We start from the raw sequence: 18,765 nt of genomic DNA on the forward strand, positions 1-18,765 counted from the left end.
ATTGTGCTGTAGCAGAGCTAAGGAACAATGTCTTGGTGGTAGGGAAAATCAACGTTTGCCCTACTAGAATGAACTCCCTGAGGATAGGAATAATTATTTATTTTTAAGTGTTGAAGTACATACCTCTGTCAGATACTGAGGTTATATGGCTAAATTAGATGGACAAGATTTCTGCCTTGTTGGAGATTTCAAGTGTAGTTGGGGAGATAGACAACAGATAATTAAGGTGGGAGTAAATTCATCAAAGGAAATAAACAGAATAATGGCGGGGAGGTCTGCTTTAGGCTGTTCAGGGTTTATCCTATTTCCTAAGAGTTTATCCTGTTTCAGTACCAGGTATTTACTGGGCATTCAAACATTAAATAAATGGATATGTCTAGGTTGATTTGTTTATACTGTTACAGAATAATGCCCTCAGTCCCTTTCCCCACACAAACACACATAGATGGCAGTTATGTGATAATCTTCTTGATTTTAAAAAATGCTGTACCCCAAACTCTCATGTTCAGAATTGGAGAAGACTAGAGTCTGTGAACAACCTCCTGCTACAGAACAGCTAGATCCTGGCTAGATAAAGTCTTTGTGGTATTTGCAAAGAGGTAGGGGTGGTCTCCCAGGCCCTCCTGTACCGCCATGCTTCAAATAACAAAAAAAAAAAGGCAAAGAAAACCTCATGAACCGAAATAGAATAGTAGGTGATCCTGGCAGCAGTTCTTAGGATCCTGAGCATTTGGTTAACAGCAAATAAGGGTGCTAAGCTTAGACTTCTCTACAGAATCTAGTTTTGGGATGTTCTCAAACCACTAGGAGAAATAGAGCAAAACCTGACTATTAAAGGTGAGATTGCCTTTAATTGATATTAGAAATGAACTCACCATTAAAGATTACAAATCAATGGAACATAAGGAAACAGACACCGTAAGCAGGGTCGGCAAACTTTTTCTATAAAGAGCTAAATAGTAAATATTTAGACTTTGCAGGCCATATGGTCTCTCATAGAACTATTCAGCTTTGCCATTGTAGTGTGAAAGCAGCCATCGACAATACATGAATGAATGAACGTGGCTGTGTTGCAGGAAATCAGTATTCACAAGGCAATGGGTCAGATTTGAGGTTATGGACTGTAGTTTACTGACCCCTGGAATATATGTTGGAACAAAGGAGGTATTTTAAAAGATAATGGCTGCAAATTTTTGAACATTTACAGAAAATATGAGTCCTCAGACCCACCATATCCTGAACAATATAATAGAGAGTTATGCCTAGACACATCATAGTGAAATGCATAACAAAGGCAAATAGATTTTAAAAGTAGCTGTCTCAATTTCCTAGGGCTTTTGTAACAAAGTACTACCAACAGATGTTTAAAACAAGAGAAATTTATTGTCTCACAATTCTGGAGACTTGAAGTCTGAAATCAAGTGTCATGAGGGTCGTGCTTCCTCTCCAGTCTGTGGAAAGGATCAGTTCCATGCCAATAATAATTTTAATATTTTAAAATATCATCTGTGGGACAGAAGAAGTTGAAGCAAAATGACATTAAAAACCAGATAGCCTAAGAATGGGAAGAAAATATTTGGTCTTATATGTATTTAAAAAATTAAAGAATAACTTGTTGCAGTACTTACCTAATGAGCTTGGTACTCTTACTGAAATACATTTACTGTGTGTCATGTGGTACTAAGAGCTTTCTGTATGGTTTTGCATTTGGCCCTACAATAATCCTTTTAGTTTCATACCATTATTATCCCCATGTATAGTGAGGAAACTGAGGCTTAAAGAAGTTTGAATAACTTACTCAAATGTCAGCAGCACCGGCATTTGTAACCAAACAACCAGACTCCCTTGCAGAAATTTTGCTTCAACTACAAGAGTTTTGGGTCATAGTATGTTGGGTTGAAGAGCAAGTTTAGGCAATTGCCGTACTTATTATCTAGACGTATTTATATGTTTTGTGATACATATAATGAAAGAGTGGTGGGGAGCAGTTATTTAACTAGGTGTGAAAGAGAGTGATCCTTGTGTAGTATAGAAGAGTGTACAGATGAAAATGCAAATAATTTCTTCTAAATGTTTCATGTAATGAAATAGAGTAATTCTTGAAATGTAATTTTGATTTCTAAAACAATTTTTGGCAACAGCTTTTAAATTAATCTGTTCTTTTTTCTAGTGGAAAAAGTGAAAGAACAATTAAAACTTTCCTTGGAAAACAAAAATGGCATAGTACAAACTGGCGAATTGACAGTTGTGCTTGATGGATTGGTGATTGAGCAAGAAAATCTAACAAACTGCAGCTCATCTCCAACCAGTAGGCTAACTTTATGTGTTTTTAAAAGTTAAAGGGGAAAAAAATCGGTGGAAAATATATAAAAACCTAGTTTCTTTCTTTCTTGTTATTCAGTAGAAATACAGCAAAATGGTGATGCCTTACGTGAAAATGGAGATCCTTCAGCAAGGACAAATACCAGGTAGAAGATTTTATTTTAGTATTTACAGCAACTTGATGTAACATTTCCCATATTGAAAGTTTTAGGTTTTAATCTTAGTTAAGAATTTGCCACAGAATTTAAAGTCTTGGGTCTAAATTTGATGAAATTTTTGTGAAAATGGTTTTTTAAAAAATACAGCTTTATCGAGATACAATAAGTACACCATAAAATTCACCCTTTTAATGTGTACATTTTAGTGACTTTTAGTATGTTCATAGAGTGTGTAACTATAACCACTATCTGATTTTAGAACATTCTCATCATCCCTCCAAAAAAACTCCAAACTTACGATTAGACCTTCCCCATTCCTCCTTCCTCCCAGCTCCTGGAAACCGCGAACTTACTTTCTATGTCTCTGGATTTGCCTATCTGGCCATTTTCATATAAATGGCGTCATAAAACGAAGGACCTTTTGTGGCTCTCTTCTTTTACTTAGAATCATGTTTTCAAGGTTGATCCCTCATATAGCATATATCAGTGCTTCATTTTTTTATTGGAAAATGGCTTCTTAAAATCTGTATTAGGAATATTTTTTCAATAAATACTAAATAAGAGTCAGATATTGTGGACAAATGTGTATCTTATTGCTCTCTGAATTGGCGGTTTCTTGTAGACTACTAAAATGATAGGACATGCATGGGTTCACCTCGGGCATACCTGCAAAGGCATATGAATGTAGTTTAGTGTTATGGGGCTTTGTTACGGTGGGTGGAGATTCACACACTAACCCTAAGAATATCAAATTCCCATCTTTGGGAGCCACATTGTCTAATGGAATAGCAAGAATCCCCCAAGTACAGGGGCAGTGACTAATGAAGGAGGATGGACCATTGACAGGCCCTAGATATTAATGACTATACTTAACAAACCTTTTCCTTTGAAGCTGAAACTTAGCCTAGTATTATATATTGCCTAAGAGGTACCTCTTGAGAGCCTCCTTGTTGCTCAAATGTGACCTCTCTCTCAGCCAAACTCAGCATATAAATGCATTACCTTCCCCCCAGCGTGAGACATGACTCCTGGGAATGAGCCTCCCTGGCCCTGAGGGATTACTACCAAGCACCAACTAGCAATGCAACTGGAAAAAGACCTTGACCAAAAGGGGAAAAGGCAAAGAAAGACAAATGAGTTTTTATGGCTAAGAGATTTCAAGGTGAGTCAGGAGGTCAGTCCAGAGGTTACACTTCTGCACGTCTCAGTAGAATCTCATTGACTGCCAACATAAATAGTGTCTCACATGGCAGGGCTCTTGAGGGCTCTGGAGATACCCAGACACTATAGGCAGGGCAGACAGCTCAGAAGTTTGGTTATCTGGCAGTGGGCCCTACTTTGTGTGACTGAGTTGGACTCAGTTATGGTTTCCCTAAATATGGCTCTTCTGCCCCTTGTATCTGAACCCATAGTTAGTACTAGAGTTGATAAGTATATGTCCAAGAAACCAGCTGATATATGGCTGTCCATATACCAGCTGGGCCCTGAATCTCAACAGAGTTGTAGCACATACTCTCCAATTCATTGGACTCACCCAGAAACATAATGAGGAGATGATGATGAGCAACGACCATCTCAAGGAACAGAGAGAGTCTGCAACAGCAAGCAAGATAGTCCCATCCATCTGCCCCATGGGATCTAAGCCCCCTCTCGATTAGAGGTGGAGTGGGGATCACTATCCCCGAACCCTCAGGATCGGGAATGAATGATGGACAACAGTAGACTTACTGATATTCTACTATATACTTATGGTGATTCTAGCATTGGAAGAACTTTTATCATTGATGCAGAGGCCGCTGGAGGTTCTGAGGGGAAGGATGGGGAAAAACAGATGTAATATGGAGGCATTTTCGGGACTTGGGAATTGGCCCGAATGACATTGCAGTGACAGATACAGGCCATTATATATCTTGCCGTAACTTAGAAAATTGTGTGTCAGAGTGTAAACTATAGTGTAATCTATAATCGACACTTAGTGGCAGTGCTCCAGAATGTGTTCATCAATTGTAACAAATGTACTACACTATTGAAGGATATTGTTAATGTGGGAAAATGTGAGAGGGGTAGGGAGCAGGGCATATGGAAATCCCCTTTATTTTTTATGTAACTTTTATGTAATCTAACTATTTTAAAAATATTTAAAAGAAAGGATCTTCAGATATTGTGGTCTTCTCTTAAAAATCATCCTGCCATTTCAAAAATTCTCCAGCATTCATATTTCATGATGATTAATAGGAGTTCTCTGAAATTTTCAAACTAAAATAAAAGCATATAATCAGATATAATGGAAAAGTATAAAAATATTAATATAATGCTGTAAAGTCTATTGAATTTGAAAAAGCATTCTTGTAAATGACCAATTGTGACCTTTATTAATGTAGAAAGTTAATAATACCATTACTCCTGAATTGCCATTAAATGATTCTCATCAGAGCATGTAAGTATTGAAAGGTTATAACCATTGGATGGATCAAAATGTATTTGTGTGCATGTGTGTATATGTCTTTTTTAATAATTTTCGAAATACAGTTTTGGATAGGTAAAGGAGGTTGAATTACCTCCAATCTGAAACTCAAATGTTGTTTATTATGTAGTAACACATCTTGAATCAAAGGTTATTGAGAGTCACCCAGGGAGCTTTGTTTTGACTTTACTCATGTACATTTCCTCCACCATGTCCTTCCAAATATATAGGTAATAAGGAATGAGAGGCTAGTGTTCATTTATTCAGTTGCCAGTTCAGCAGATACTTATTACGTGTCCATCTGGTGCCAGACACTAGTGGAAACATTGATAATACCATCCCTGTTCCCATGAAATTTACATTCTGGTGAAATAAAGGTAGAAAGTTAAAAAGTGAAGAAATAAATAGGCTGATCAGACATAGTGATAAGAACTATAAAGTCATTGAAATGGGACAAGGAGAGGTATGGGAAAGGAGCCTGTTTTAAAGAGATATGTCAGGGAATCATCTCTCAGAATCATCTCTGAGGAAATGCCATACAAACTAAAAAAGCCAAGAACAACCTATCCACACAGAGTTTCGAGGGAAGCACATTCCAGGCAGAGGAAATTGCAAGTGCAAATACCTTGAGTTTATTTGTAGTTAATTTATGTTCTGTGAATTCTTCTTACATGAGTTTAATATTTAACCCTTTCTGATCATCTTGTGGTCATTATTATTTTACTGTTTTTAGTATGTTAGTATATTATAGTTTGTATATTATAGTTTGTAATAAACTGAAAACTTTTCAGTATGTTTTTTCATATTCAGTAAAAATCGATACAAATGTTTGCTGCAAGGTAAGCAAGGAGGAGCTTGGAGAGAAATAGATCAGAGAGAGAGATGGGATGGGAGAGGAACAGAGTTCTGAAAGAGCTTTTTTTTTGGTGACTCTAGGTCTGGAGACTGAACCCGGGAAACTAGGGCCTCATATGTGGGAAGCTGGTGCTCAACCATCAGCTCCCCTGAATCATTTTTTCGTTTTTTTTTGTTTGTTTGTTTTGTTTTGTTTCGTTTTTAGGAGGTCAGAGGAATTGAATCCAGGACCTCCTATATGGGAAGCAGGCGCTCAACTGCCTGAGCCATATCCACTCCCCTGAAAGTACTTTTTGATCACAATGACAACTGTGATCCAGATTTTATTCCAAGTGCAATAGATTTTAAGCAGGGAAGGGACAGGATTTGGTTTATATTATTTGTCACAACATTCAGATTGCTCAGTGGAAAATAGATATAGGGTGGCAAGAGAGAAAGCAGATCAGTTAGGAGGCTGTTATAAGGCTTATGTATTTTGGTTATTTTGATAAAGCTCCCCTGGTAACTTCCATGATTATCGCCTAACTCCCCATCCTCTGCCACTGAGACTTAAAATGAGTTTGTGGTTGTAATTTTTATTTGTCTATTTACAGATAATTTATATATAAACACTAAATTCTTCTAAATCTGGGATATAGTTAGCTCTTTTGGTCAGAATGTGCTCATAATTTTAGTGCCTAGCATGTAATTTGTAATTAACATTAGAAGACATTTTCAGTTTATTTTTTGGTATTCAATAAAATTACAATAGTTATGTTTGGAATTGGTTTTACACATTCCATACAGTTTCATGAGCATTGCTTTTTGAAACTACTTTTCAGAGCATTTAAAAGATTCATATTCTTAGACGTAAATATTTAAAATTCACATTTTGAACATTATTTTGGAAAACTGAACTGATTTTGATTTAGTATATTTATGTTTCAGTGTTTTTGTCTGCTGGTGTGGATACACTTAGAATTGAAAGTAATTTAAACTTTAATGAAAGTATTTCATTATTTTCTGTACCTAATTCTTTGCTTGAATATTAAAGAACTCAGTAAATATTTTTTAAGTTAAATGGTTCTGAAATAGAGTTGTTTAGTGATACTAAACTCATTCACATAAGGCATCTCTTTTTCCCCCAAAGGTTGGCTGTTGAAGGTACTAATGGGATAGATAATCATGTACCTCCAAACACTCTAGTCCAAAACTCATGCTGTTCATATGTAGTTAATGGAGACAACACACCTTCATCTCCATCTCAGGTTGCTGCCCGACCCAAAAATACACCAGCTCCAAAACCACTCACATCTGAGCCTGCCCATGACTCTGGTAAGCATGGCTGTTTATGACACTTTGTTTAAATGAAAATGGAGTTGTTTTATGAATCTATGCCCACACTTGTCTTATTGTGTAGTCTTTCATAATGCTCTATTCTCTGATAAGAATTTAAAAATTACAATATGTAGAATTTCTAGTAGTTTGAATTTCTCTAGAATACTTTGGAAAATACTCCTAAATATTAATTTAGAAATCATTATGCATTCCCCAAGCAGTTTTATATGTTAGATAGATTCTTAGGCTTTATGCCACAGAAATACTATTTAATCCTGATATAAAACGTATGTCTAAACAAACTTTGTAAAATGTATTGATTTACTAGTAAAAGCTAATGAATGGTTCCTTTTTACCTGTCTTACATTAAACATGTTTTTTTTCTTTGCATGTAACTTAATAGAAAAATGTACTATGAGCTGTAATAACTTGTAGATAGTTTTGTATTTTCCAAAAGTAAACTTTTTACCATTATAGAGGAATGTTCAGGAAGATTTTCTCTATAATCCTGTTTTTCAATGGACCCAACTATAGTATTAGTGAATTTTTTTTGTTTGATCTTTATGTATTAACTCTTTGAGGTGAGTCTCTTGAAACTTAAATGTCTTAGGACTTGCTTAAAGTTACTAGCTAATCTGGGTTGGGGCAGCAGTTGGAGTTCTGATCTTTTGATTACAGAGCCTGCTTCTTTCCTATGTTTGTCTGTTTATGGGAAAATATTCAAAAGTGGAATGATGTAAAAAAAAAAAAACAGTTCAACAATGAAATTAAGGTAAATGGATTTATAGACAAGACTTAGTTATATATTTGTTTACCCAAGGATGGAAGGATGCTTACCAGGAGTTATTCTGAGAGTTTTTGTAAATATGAGAACTAACTTGAATGATACTTTGTTTTGCTTTGTTTTCATTAATTTATTAAGTGCTGCCTTTTTAAAAAACAGTGGACTTAATGATTGTTTCTGAAGAGCCCATAATAGTAGAACTTTTAAAAATTATTAATTAAGGGTGGCTGTGAAATAAAGAGAATGTTTATAAATGTAATCAGGATGGTATTAGTGAGCAAATGGCATTTATTTCCTGGGTCTGGTGTACTTTCTAGTGAGAACAGGTGTCAGATATTTCTGTTCACAAAGTAGAAAAGGGAACATTTTAGATCATTTTCAGTGTTCTTTATATTGTGAACAGACCAGCTAAAACAATTACTGATACTTCATCTTTTATGGCTCTGTAGGAAGAGACACCGTAATATGAATGATACCTTCAGTAATGCCAAGAGAATAAATACAATAGTGAGTTCCATAGAACTCTACCTTACGTTATCCCCTAGTGTAAGAAAATGGCATAACATCATACTTCAAAGTGATTAAAATCTGTTCTTTAGATAGCTAGAACAAATGTTATAAATAATCAGTTTGGTCATGGGTTGGTTAATCTAAAAATTAAATATTACAGTTTAAAAAGTATTACCTGAGGAAAGGGCAATAATTTATTTTTTTGAATTGATTAACACAGGAAAATGGTTTATCTGAGTGGCAGAGTTCTTTACAATAAAGCATGAATGCAGTGCTTTTAGCCTTAGAAGTGTTTTTAAATTATCAAATGCTTAGCCATTCAAAAAATCCAAAGGAAAAAAAAAAAACTACTCCACCCATAAAAAATTTTAAATTTTAAACAGGGTAACTTCTTTGTGAACTCTCCAAAGAGAATGTAAGAAAAAAAATAATGATAATACCCTTATGTGACCAAATAAGTGACTTGATTTGTTACATGAGATTGTTTTTGGATTCAGGGTGGTCAATACAATTCCATTCATTTTGGTAGTAATAAGATAGTAGAGTCAATTATTTATTTAATCCACTTCTGGTTCTGAAAAGTATAAGTGATCTTGCATGCTCATTTCAAAGTCTTACTCTACCATTCTGTTTCATTATTTTTGAAAAATTTATTTAAATAGAGGAGTTTTAGGTTTATAGAAGAGCCATGCATAAATTACAGCATTTCCATGTACCTTACCCTATTATTAACACATTGCATTAGTGTGGTACATTTGTTACAATTAAACAAATGTTTCATGAAAGAACATTTTTATAATTGCACTATTAGCTATAGTCCATTGTTTACTTTAGGGATCATTCTTTGTGTTGTACAGTCCTTTGGATTTTTTTAAAATTTTGATCCTAGTAATATATATACCACCTGAATTTCCACTTTTAAGCACATTCAGATATGTAATTCAGTGCTGTTAATTACTTCCACAGTATTGAGCTACCATCATAACCATTCATTACCAGAACTTTTCCATCACCCCAACAAGAAATCTTTACCAGTTAAGCCTTAACTCTCTATTTCCTACTCCCACCCCTGCCCTTATAAAATATATTCTTGTTTCTGAGTCTATAAATTTGCTTCTTCTAATTATTTCGTATTAGTGACATGCAATAGTTGTCCTTTTCTGTCTGGCCTATTTCACTCATCACGAATACCTTCAGGGTTCATCCTTGTTGTCACATGTATCAAAATTTTATTCCTTTCTATGGTTGAATAATAATCCATTATGTGTATATGCCACATTTTAAAAATCTGTTCATCACTTGATGGATACTTAAATTGCTTCCATTTTTTTGGCAGTTGTGAATAATGCCTCTATTAATATTGGTGTGCAAATACCTGTCCAAGTCCCTCCTTTCCATTCTTTTGGGTATTTACCTAGAATTGGGATTGCCAGGTCATATGGTAATTCTTTAACTTTCTGAGGAACCTCCAAGCTATCTTCCATAGCAACTGCACTGTTGTATATTCCCACCAACAATGAATGAGTGTTCCTAGTTCTCCCCATCCTACAACACTTGTAATTTTCTGGATTTTTAATAGTAGCCATTCTAGGGGTGCAAAATGGTATCTCATTGTGGTTTTGATTTGTATTTCCCTAGTTGCTAATGATGTTGAGCATCTTTTCATGTGCTTTTTGCCATTTATATTTCTTTGGAGAAATGCCTAGTCATGTCTTTTGCCTGTTTTTTGTTTGAGTTGTTTTTTTGTTTATTAGTAGTAGGATTTCAAATATTTTCTCCCATTATGTAGGCTGTCGTTTTGCATTCATGATAAAGTCCTTTGATGTATAAAAGTTTTTAATTTTGATGAGGTTCTTCATTCTTTTGCATATGGACATCCAGTTTTCCCAGCACCATTTGTTGAAGAGACTGCACTTTCCCATGTGAGTGGACTTGGCACTTATCAAAAAAACATTTGGCCATATTCCATTTCTGTAAAGAAGGGTTTTAGAATTTTGACTGTGATGTGTTAAATCTGTAAATCACTTTCAGTGGAATTGATATTTTAACAGTCTTCTGATCCATGAACATGGAATGTCCTTTCATTTATTTATTCTTCTCTATCTCTTTTAGCTGTGTTTTATATTTTTCTACACACAAGTCCTTTACATTCTTGGTTAAATTTATTCCTAGATATTTGAATCTTTGATTTGCTATTGCAAATGGAATATTTTTCTTGATTTCTTTTAGATTGTTCATTACTAGTATGTAGAAATGCCACTAATTTTTGGGTGTCAGTATTGTGCCCCACCACTTTGCTGAATTCATTTATTTTAGTAGCTTTGTTGTGGATTATTCAGGATTTTCTTTATTTAGGTTAGGATCATGTTATCAGCAAGGAGTAAAAGTTTTACTTTTCCATTCCAATTTGGATGCCTTTTTATTTTTTATTTTTCTTGCCTAATTGCTCTGGCTAGAACTTCTACCACAATGTTGAATAACAGTGGTGACAGTGAGCCTCCCTGTCTCATTCCTGATCTTAGAAAGAAAGCTTTCAGTGTTTCACGATGAAGTAGGATGTTAGCTGTGCTTTTTTCATATATGTCCTTTAGGATGTTGAAGAAGTTTCCTTCTATTCCTAGTTTTTTAATTGTTTTTTTTTTTTTGAGAAGGGGTGCTAGATACAGTGTGCTATTGAATTGTGTTTGCTAGTATTTTGTTGAGGATTTTGCATGTATATTCGTAAAGGATATTGGTCCTATAATTTTCTATTAGTAGCTTTATCTGGCTTTGCTATGAGGGTGATGTTGGCCTCATAGAATGAGTTAGGTAGTATTCCCTCCCCTTCAATTTTTTGGAAGAATTTGAGCAAGATTGGTGTTAATTTTTGTAATGTTTGGTAAAATTTCCCTATGAAGCTATCTAGTACTGTGCTTTTCTTTATTGAGAGATTGTTTGGGTTTGTGTGTGTGTGTGTGTTTTATTGATTCAATCTCTTCACTAGTTACTGGTTTGTTGAGTTCTGTTTCTTCTTGAGTCAGTGTAGGCTTTTTGTGTATTTCTAGAAATGTGTCCATTTCATCTAGGTTATTTAATTTGTTGGTGTACAGTTATTCCTAGTATCATCTTATAGTCCTTTGTAATTTTTTGTGGGGTTACTAATAACTACCCTTTTTTCATATTTTATTTTAGTTATTTGTGTCCCCTCTCTGTTTTTCTTAGTCTAGTTAAAGGTTTGTCAGTTTTATTGATCTTTTCAAAGAATCAACTTTTGCTTTTGTTGATTCTTACTGTTGTTTTATTTGTTCTGTATTTCATTTACCTCCACTCTAAATCTTTGTCATTTCCTTACTTCCCCTGTCTTTGGGTTTAGTTTTCTCTTCTTTTTCTGGATCCTCTAGTTTTGAGGTTAGGTCTCTGATTTTAGCTCTTTCTTCTTTTTTAATGTAACCATTTAGAGCTATAAATTTGCTTCTGAGCACTGTTTTTGCTGCATACTAAAAGTTTGGTATGTTGTATTTTCATTTTCTTTTACCTCAAGATATTTCCTAATTTTCCATATTTTCTTCTTAGACCTATGTGGAATACATTGCTTAATTTCCACATGTTTGTGAATTTTCCAAATCCCCCTCTGTTATTGATTTCTAGGTTCATTCCATTGTGGTTGGAGAAGATTCATTGTATGATTTCAGTATTTTTGAATTTATTGAAACTTGTTTTGTGACTTAGCATATGCTCTGTCCTGAAGTATGATCTATCAGAGAAGATAAATGTGTTCTGCTGCTGGTGGGTAACGTGTTCTATACATATGCCTATTATGCCTAGTTGATTAAGAGTATCATATAAGTCTTCTATTTCTCTATTGATTTTCTGTCTAGATGGTCTATCCATTATTGAAAGTGGTGTATTAAAGTCTTTTACTATTAATATAAAACTGTCTATTCCTTCCTTCAGATCAGTCAATATTTATTTCCTATATTTTGGGGTTCTCCTTTTAGGTGCATATGTATTTATACTTATATCTTCTTGTTGAATTGATCCTTTCATTTGTATATAATGATCTTGCTTATCCCTCTTAACATTTTGATGTAAAATCCATTTTAATCTTATATTAGTATAGGTACCCCAGCTTTCTTTTGGTTACTACTTGCATGGTATATTTTTTTTCCATCCTTTTACTTTCAGCCTACTTTTAAATTTCAGATAAGTTTCTTGTAAAGTAACTTAATGCATTTTTTAAAATTTTTTATTTATTTATTTATTTCTCTCTCCTTCCCCTGCCCCAGTTGTCTGCTCTCTGTGTCCATTCCCTGTAACTTAATGCATTTTTATCCATTGCCAATCTCTGCCTTTTGACTAAAGAATTTAGTCCTCCTACATTTAAAGTAACTACTGATAATGCAGTAGTTTCTTCTGCCAGTTTGGTATTTTGTTTCTGAACCTCAGTTCTTTAATTAATATTTTCTTCCGTATTTATTTTTTGTCTTGTACCATTTTGAATCTATTTTTATTTCTTTCTGAATATATTTTTCATGTATTTTCCTTGTTGTTACATGGGGTTAAAATTTAATATATGTCTATAACAATCACTTGATTTTGATTCGATACCAGCTTTCTCAATGGCATACATATAGACTCATTTAAAATGTGTCTCTGCATTTAAGATGTCTGAAATTGGGAGGTATAGCCCTCATTCCTATAATACTTAGCTGTTTTGAGTACATTGGTGAAAAGTATTCATTGACCATTAGTTGCTTGTTTTAACTTATGGGAATATCAGATTTCTATAATAGACTTACAGAGCTTCCCTATGTTGTCAAATTTCTTTACATTCTACAGCTTGTCAAGTACTTAATAGGCTTTATCTATTGGGAATAAATTCACTTCCTATATTCCTCTCTTATATAGTCTTGCTGGAAATTTCAGTGTGAAAATACAGCATGCATGAGAAACTAGGAATGAAGGCTGCCTCATAAATAATTTTCATAACATTCAAATTAACTGCAAGGAAACCTGAGTAATAGATGTTCCAGACACTATGCATTAACTGATTTGATTCGTAGACTAACTTTTGAGATAGTTACCAGTATTTTTACCTTTCTTCTAATGAAGCGCTAGAGAGATCACAGCTTGGAAGTCAAAAAGCTATAATTGATACCCAGCTCTGTGGCTCTCGACTGTGTACAGTTTACTTCCCTGTTCACTTTGATGTGCTTTTTGAATAGTGTTTCAAAACTGTTCATCTTTTATCCTGTTGTAGACTTGAAATAATATTCCACCACCAACATAGTGATAGTACTTTCATCTCCTCTGATTCTTGTGACATCTGACAAAACAATCCAATTGTCATCATTCCATTGGTTAGCTTAAAAAGGCTTCTGGAACCTGTTTTGTTGGTAGCAACCACTTGACCGATATCTTTTATATGATCTCTCATCTTTATTAAGAGGATGAATCCAGGTACCTTTTCAAGGAATGTCGATGATCCAGTGTCTTTAAGATACTGGTACAAAATGATAGTCCTTCTAATTAAGGACTTTAAAGATAAGTTTTTTGTTGTTGGAGTTATAATCACAGTTTGGGTGGGGATGTGGATATTCTAGGTATAACATATTATATGTGTTTTTAATCTCTTGAGTTTCTGAAACCTAAAATCTCTAAACCCAAAACTCTGTTTTTGTTAAACTCATTTGATGGCAAAATGATTAGAAATAACTGATAGGAGGCTTTATATCGTTTTCATTTTATCACACTTAATGTGAATATACCAACATTTTGCCTCAAAAATATTGTGTTTAATTATAATGTATGACCCCAGACTCTTGTAATATACAATGTGTGTGTGTATATTTATATATCTTATCCCCTTTTTAAATTGCAAAAAGTTATAAATTCTGGAATACAACTGGGCCCAAGAGTTTTAAATAAGCTATTGTGGGCCTGTGCTGAGGAGTTAAGACAAATTATTTCTTTTTACCAGAGACAGTATTGTACATGGGAGGTTCATTCTGTCTTGGTTAGGTGACCCATTTGACATTGTAGTTGCTGAGTTTTGATAGTTATTTTAATAAAAAATGAGAAACAGTCATGAAGTAAGGAAAAGATTGTATTTTGCTTTTGACAGGGATGGGTTCACAATCCCAGTTTCACCACTTAATGCATTGAATGTGTGACCTTGGACAAATTTAACATCCTCAAAATTTAGCTCCCCCATATTACTAAAAGGATACTACTCAATTAACTATCTTATAGGATTGTTTTGAAGGTTAAATGAGATCTGTATCTAAAATTTTTTGCATAGTTCTTGGAAAATGATATGTAGTTGAGGAAAATATTTTCTTTTCCATTTCTTCCTGACTCTAATTTCTTAAGATTTATTTATTTATTTATTTATTTATTTATTTATTTCTGTCCCCTTCCCCCCCACCCTGGTTGTCTGTTTTCTGTGTCTATTTGCTGCGTCGTCGTCTTTGTCTACTTCTGTTGTCAGTGGCACGGGAATCTGTGTTTCTTTCTGTTGCATCGTCTTGTTGTGTCACCTCTCCGTGTGGGCGGTGCCATTCTTTAGGCAGGCTGCATTTTCTTTCGCGCTGGGTGGCTCTCCTTACGGGGCGCACTCCTTGCGTGTGGGGCTCTCCTGCGTGGCAGGGCACTCCTTGCGCGCATCAGCACTGCGCGTGGGCCAGCTCCACACGGGTCAAGGAGGCCCGGGGTTTGAACCACGGACCTCCTGTGTGGAAGACAGACACCCTAACCACTGGGCCAAGTCCACATCCCTGACTCTAATTTCTAGGGTGGAATGACTTATTAAAAGTACAGTTGTTTTATTAGTAAAATAGTTCAACCATCAGTATGGAAAATTTGGTAAGTTTTGGAGAGAACTAAGTGATTTTACAAGTTTACTAGATGGTTTTGTAAGGTTTTATTTTGAAGTAATTATCGATTCACAGGAAGTTGCAAAGAAATGTACAGGGAAGCCCAAGCATCCTTCATCACCCTCCTCCAGTGTTAACAGGAAATTGACATTGATACAGTTCTCAGAGTTTATTCAAATTTCACCAGTTATGTATTCACTCTTGTGATGTGTTCTGTACAGTTTTATCACTTGTGTAACTTTGTATAACTATCACTTCAGTCAAGATAGTGAACTGTACCATCACCACAATGCTCCCTTGTGCTACTCCTTTAAAGCCACCTCTCTCTCGGTGTGATTTGACTTGTAGAGAAACTTAGAGTATATAGGAAGGTAATTATTTTTCATGTCATACTTTTAAAAGGGAATAAAAACAGTATTCAAACACTCCAGTATTTTTCCTTAATATGAATGATCTGTTAGAGTGAAGACAAATGCATAGTGCTATTAAGATCTATATATTTTAAAAATCCATGAAAAACTTACTTTTCAAGGATTTATATGAAATTAGTGAGATCTTTCTTATAACCCAAAAAATCATAATGGTTGAGAGTAAAACTTCAGACTCTATTAATTAAGAAAGTCAGTGGGCATGGAGTTATTGATTGTGAAGAAGGAAATGCTTTTCTGTAAGCTTCTGCTATTATTACCTGTTTTAGTTTCCTAGGCTGCTCAAGTCAATAGCATGAAATGAGTCAAATTGAACAATGAGAATTTAGTCACTCACAAATCAAGGCATCATCTAAGCGGTTGCCCTCTCTCAAAAGATTGTGTTCTGGGGCTGGCTGCTGGTGATTCTTGGTCCTTAGCTTGTCACATGGCAATGCACATGGTGACCTCTCCTGGCCTCTTCATTCTCTTCCCGGTTTCCTTGATTTCGTCTTCTTACTTCTTGTGACTTTCTCTGTGTGTGTGTGTCTGAATCTCATTCTCCTAATAAAGGACTTCAGTAATAGCATTAAGACTTGTCATGATTGGACTGGGCCATACCTTAACTGAAGTAACCTCATTAAAAGTCCTCTACTTAAAATTCGTTCACACCCATAGGAATTGATTAAGTTTAAGAATATGTTTTTCTGGGGTACATAACAGCTTTAAACCACCACAAATACCTGTCACATAAGATTTTGATTATTTGTTTCAATATTGTTGTATTAATCAGCCAAAGGGGTGCTGATGTAAAATACCAGAAATTGGTTGTTTTTCTAAAGGGTGTTTATTTGGGGTAGGAGCTTACAGATACCAGGCCATAAGCATCAGTTACTTCCCTCACCAAAGTCTGTTTTCACGTGTTGGAGCAAGATGGCTGCCGACGTCTGTGAGGGTTCAGGCTTCCTGGGTTCCTCTGGGCTCAGCTCCTCTGTTTTCTCCATAGGTCAGCTGTAGACTATCAGGCAAACGGCTCTGTCTCTCACCCTGGGGCTTCAGCTTCAGTATCAAACTCTAACATCAAAACTCCAACATTGAAAGCCCCCAACTCTGTCCTTTGCCACGCCTTTTATCTTTGAGTCCCCACCCACTAAAGGATGGGGACTCAAAACCCTTCTGGCACAAGAGGTTTATATGATTACTTAATCAAGCAAACCTCTGAATCCATTATAATCTAATATGCCCAGAGGAAAAGATCAGTTTACGAACATAATCCAATATTTCTTTTTGGAATTCATCAATAAAATCAAACTGCTACAATGGTTCTCCATTTTTCTTCATGAGCAAGCATCCTATGATCCTGTTCTTTGTCTTTTTTCTCTCTTATTTATGTGTGTCCATTCATTCATCCATGATTGATCATTTGCTAATAGATGTTTGTTTAGCAAATACCACAGGCTGAAACTGCTTTGTGAAAGAACTGCCTACATATATATCAGGGTTTCTCCACCTTGGCACTATTGACATTTGGGGCCAGATAATTTTTGTTTGGGGGCCTGTCCTGTGCATTTTAGGATGTTTAGCAGCATTCCTGATTTGTACCCACTACGTGGCAGGAGCACATTTCCCCCGTTCCCCACCCTCACCCTGCATTCTTGCAACCAAAAACATCTCTGGATGTTGCTAAATGTTTCCTGGGAGCAAAATAGAGAACCACAGACATATATGCACAATTATTCCACCAATCACTATACTGTTTTGCCATCATAACACAATTCTGGCAATATTGGATAACAAATGTTTGCTGAATTAATAAATGGAAATAATTTGTCTCTAAGCTAATTTTTAAAAAATGAGTAAACTTTTTTTTGCAACATATTTAGATTTAACAAGTATTGATATATTATTGTTAACTAAAGTTCACTCTAAAAAAAAAAAAATTTTTTTAAGAAGGTACCAGGGATTGAACCCAGGACCTCATACATTGGGAATCAAGCACTCAACCACCGAACTACATCCACCTCTCAATTAGAGTTGTTTTTGTGTGTATGTTTGTTTTAAGAGGTACCAGGGATAAAACCTGGGATCTCTTACATGAGAAGCAGGTGCTTAACCACTTGAGCTTCATCCACTTCATCACAGTTTACAGTTAGGTTCACACTTTTGTGGTATTTGGGCTTGTGGATTTTGACAAAAGCATATTGTTTGTGTATTTACCGATACTGCATTTATACAGACTAGTTTCTCTGTGCTTCAATTCATTCCTTTCCAGGAGCTCCTGGCACATACTGATCTTTTTGCTTTCTTTATAAAAGTGCCTTTGTTTAGAATGTCATATAGTTGGAATCATACCATATGTAGCCTTTTCAGGTCGGCTTCTTTCACTTAGTGATAGGCATTTAAGGTTCCTCTTTGTCTTTCCCTGGCTTGACATTTTATTTCTTTTTATTGGCAAATAGTATTTCCTTGTCTGGATATACCACAGTTTGTTTATCCGTTCTCTTATTGAAGGATATTTTGGTTGCTTCTAGTTATTAACGGTACTGAATCTTTCCATCAGAGATATTTTATGAATGTCTCCACTCATTCCATTTTTTAAAATGTCCCGAAGTAGTTTTTCCACATGTTTCTTGAGTATAATCTTCATTGTGAACTTATATCTGGTCGTTTTGCTGAAATGTTCTTGTTTCAAATAATTGATTGGTTCTAATGTGTTTTAGTTGATTCTCTTGTTTATTAAAGAAATAATTTTTTCCTGTATGAAAAAAGAGTTTCACCATTTTCCTTCTAGTATTTTTAGCTTTTTCCCCTTATCTATTACATTGTCAGGTATTGTCAGCAATATTGAATTAGGTTGGTAGTTGCAATAAACCTTGCCTTATCCTAATTTAATTTATTGTTGATCTTAATAGAAATTCTTTTCTTCCTTTATCATTAATATATAATGCCTACTGTAGGTTTCTGATGGATAATCTAGATCAGGAGTTTGTAACCTTTTTTATTCCACAGACCCTTTTGCCTGTCAGGTGAAAACCACAGACCCCTCACTAAGTACACTCTATACTGTGTATTATTTAATAAATATATATCACTC

At 34.9% G+C, this 18,765-nt stretch overlaps 1 protein-coding gene across 6 annotated transcripts in view; it reads left to right on the plus strand.

Annotated features, from left to right (window-relative positions):
- WWP1 (WW domain containing E3 ubiquitin protein ligase 1) overlaps positions 1-18,765 on the plus strand; it is a 139,788-nt gene that overhangs the window by 41,350 nt on the left and 79,673 nt on the right. For 4 of the 6 annotated variants that reach the window (XM_012518097.4, XM_012518098.3, XM_058275692.2 and 1 more), the window contains 3 exons: positions 2,171-2,308; positions 2,402-2,468; positions 6,929-7,113. In XM_012518097.4, the coding sequence (XP_012373551.1) occupies positions 2,171-2,308; positions 2,402-2,468; positions 6,929-7,113 (390 nt within the window). The remainder of the gene's footprint in view (positions 1-2,170; positions 2,309-2,401; positions 2,469-6,928; positions 7,114-18,765) is intronic. The other 2 variants (XM_004474756.5, XM_058275691.2) reach the window with 1 other exon arrangement.

Source organism: Dasypus novemcinctus, chromosome 14 (assembly GCF_030445035.2).
Source record: "Dasypus novemcinctus isolate mDasNov1 chromosome 14, mDasNov1.1.hap2, whole genome shotgun sequence".
Classification (NCBI taxonomy): Eukaryota; Metazoa; Chordata; class Mammalia; order Cingulata; family Dasypodidae; genus Dasypus; species Dasypus novemcinctus.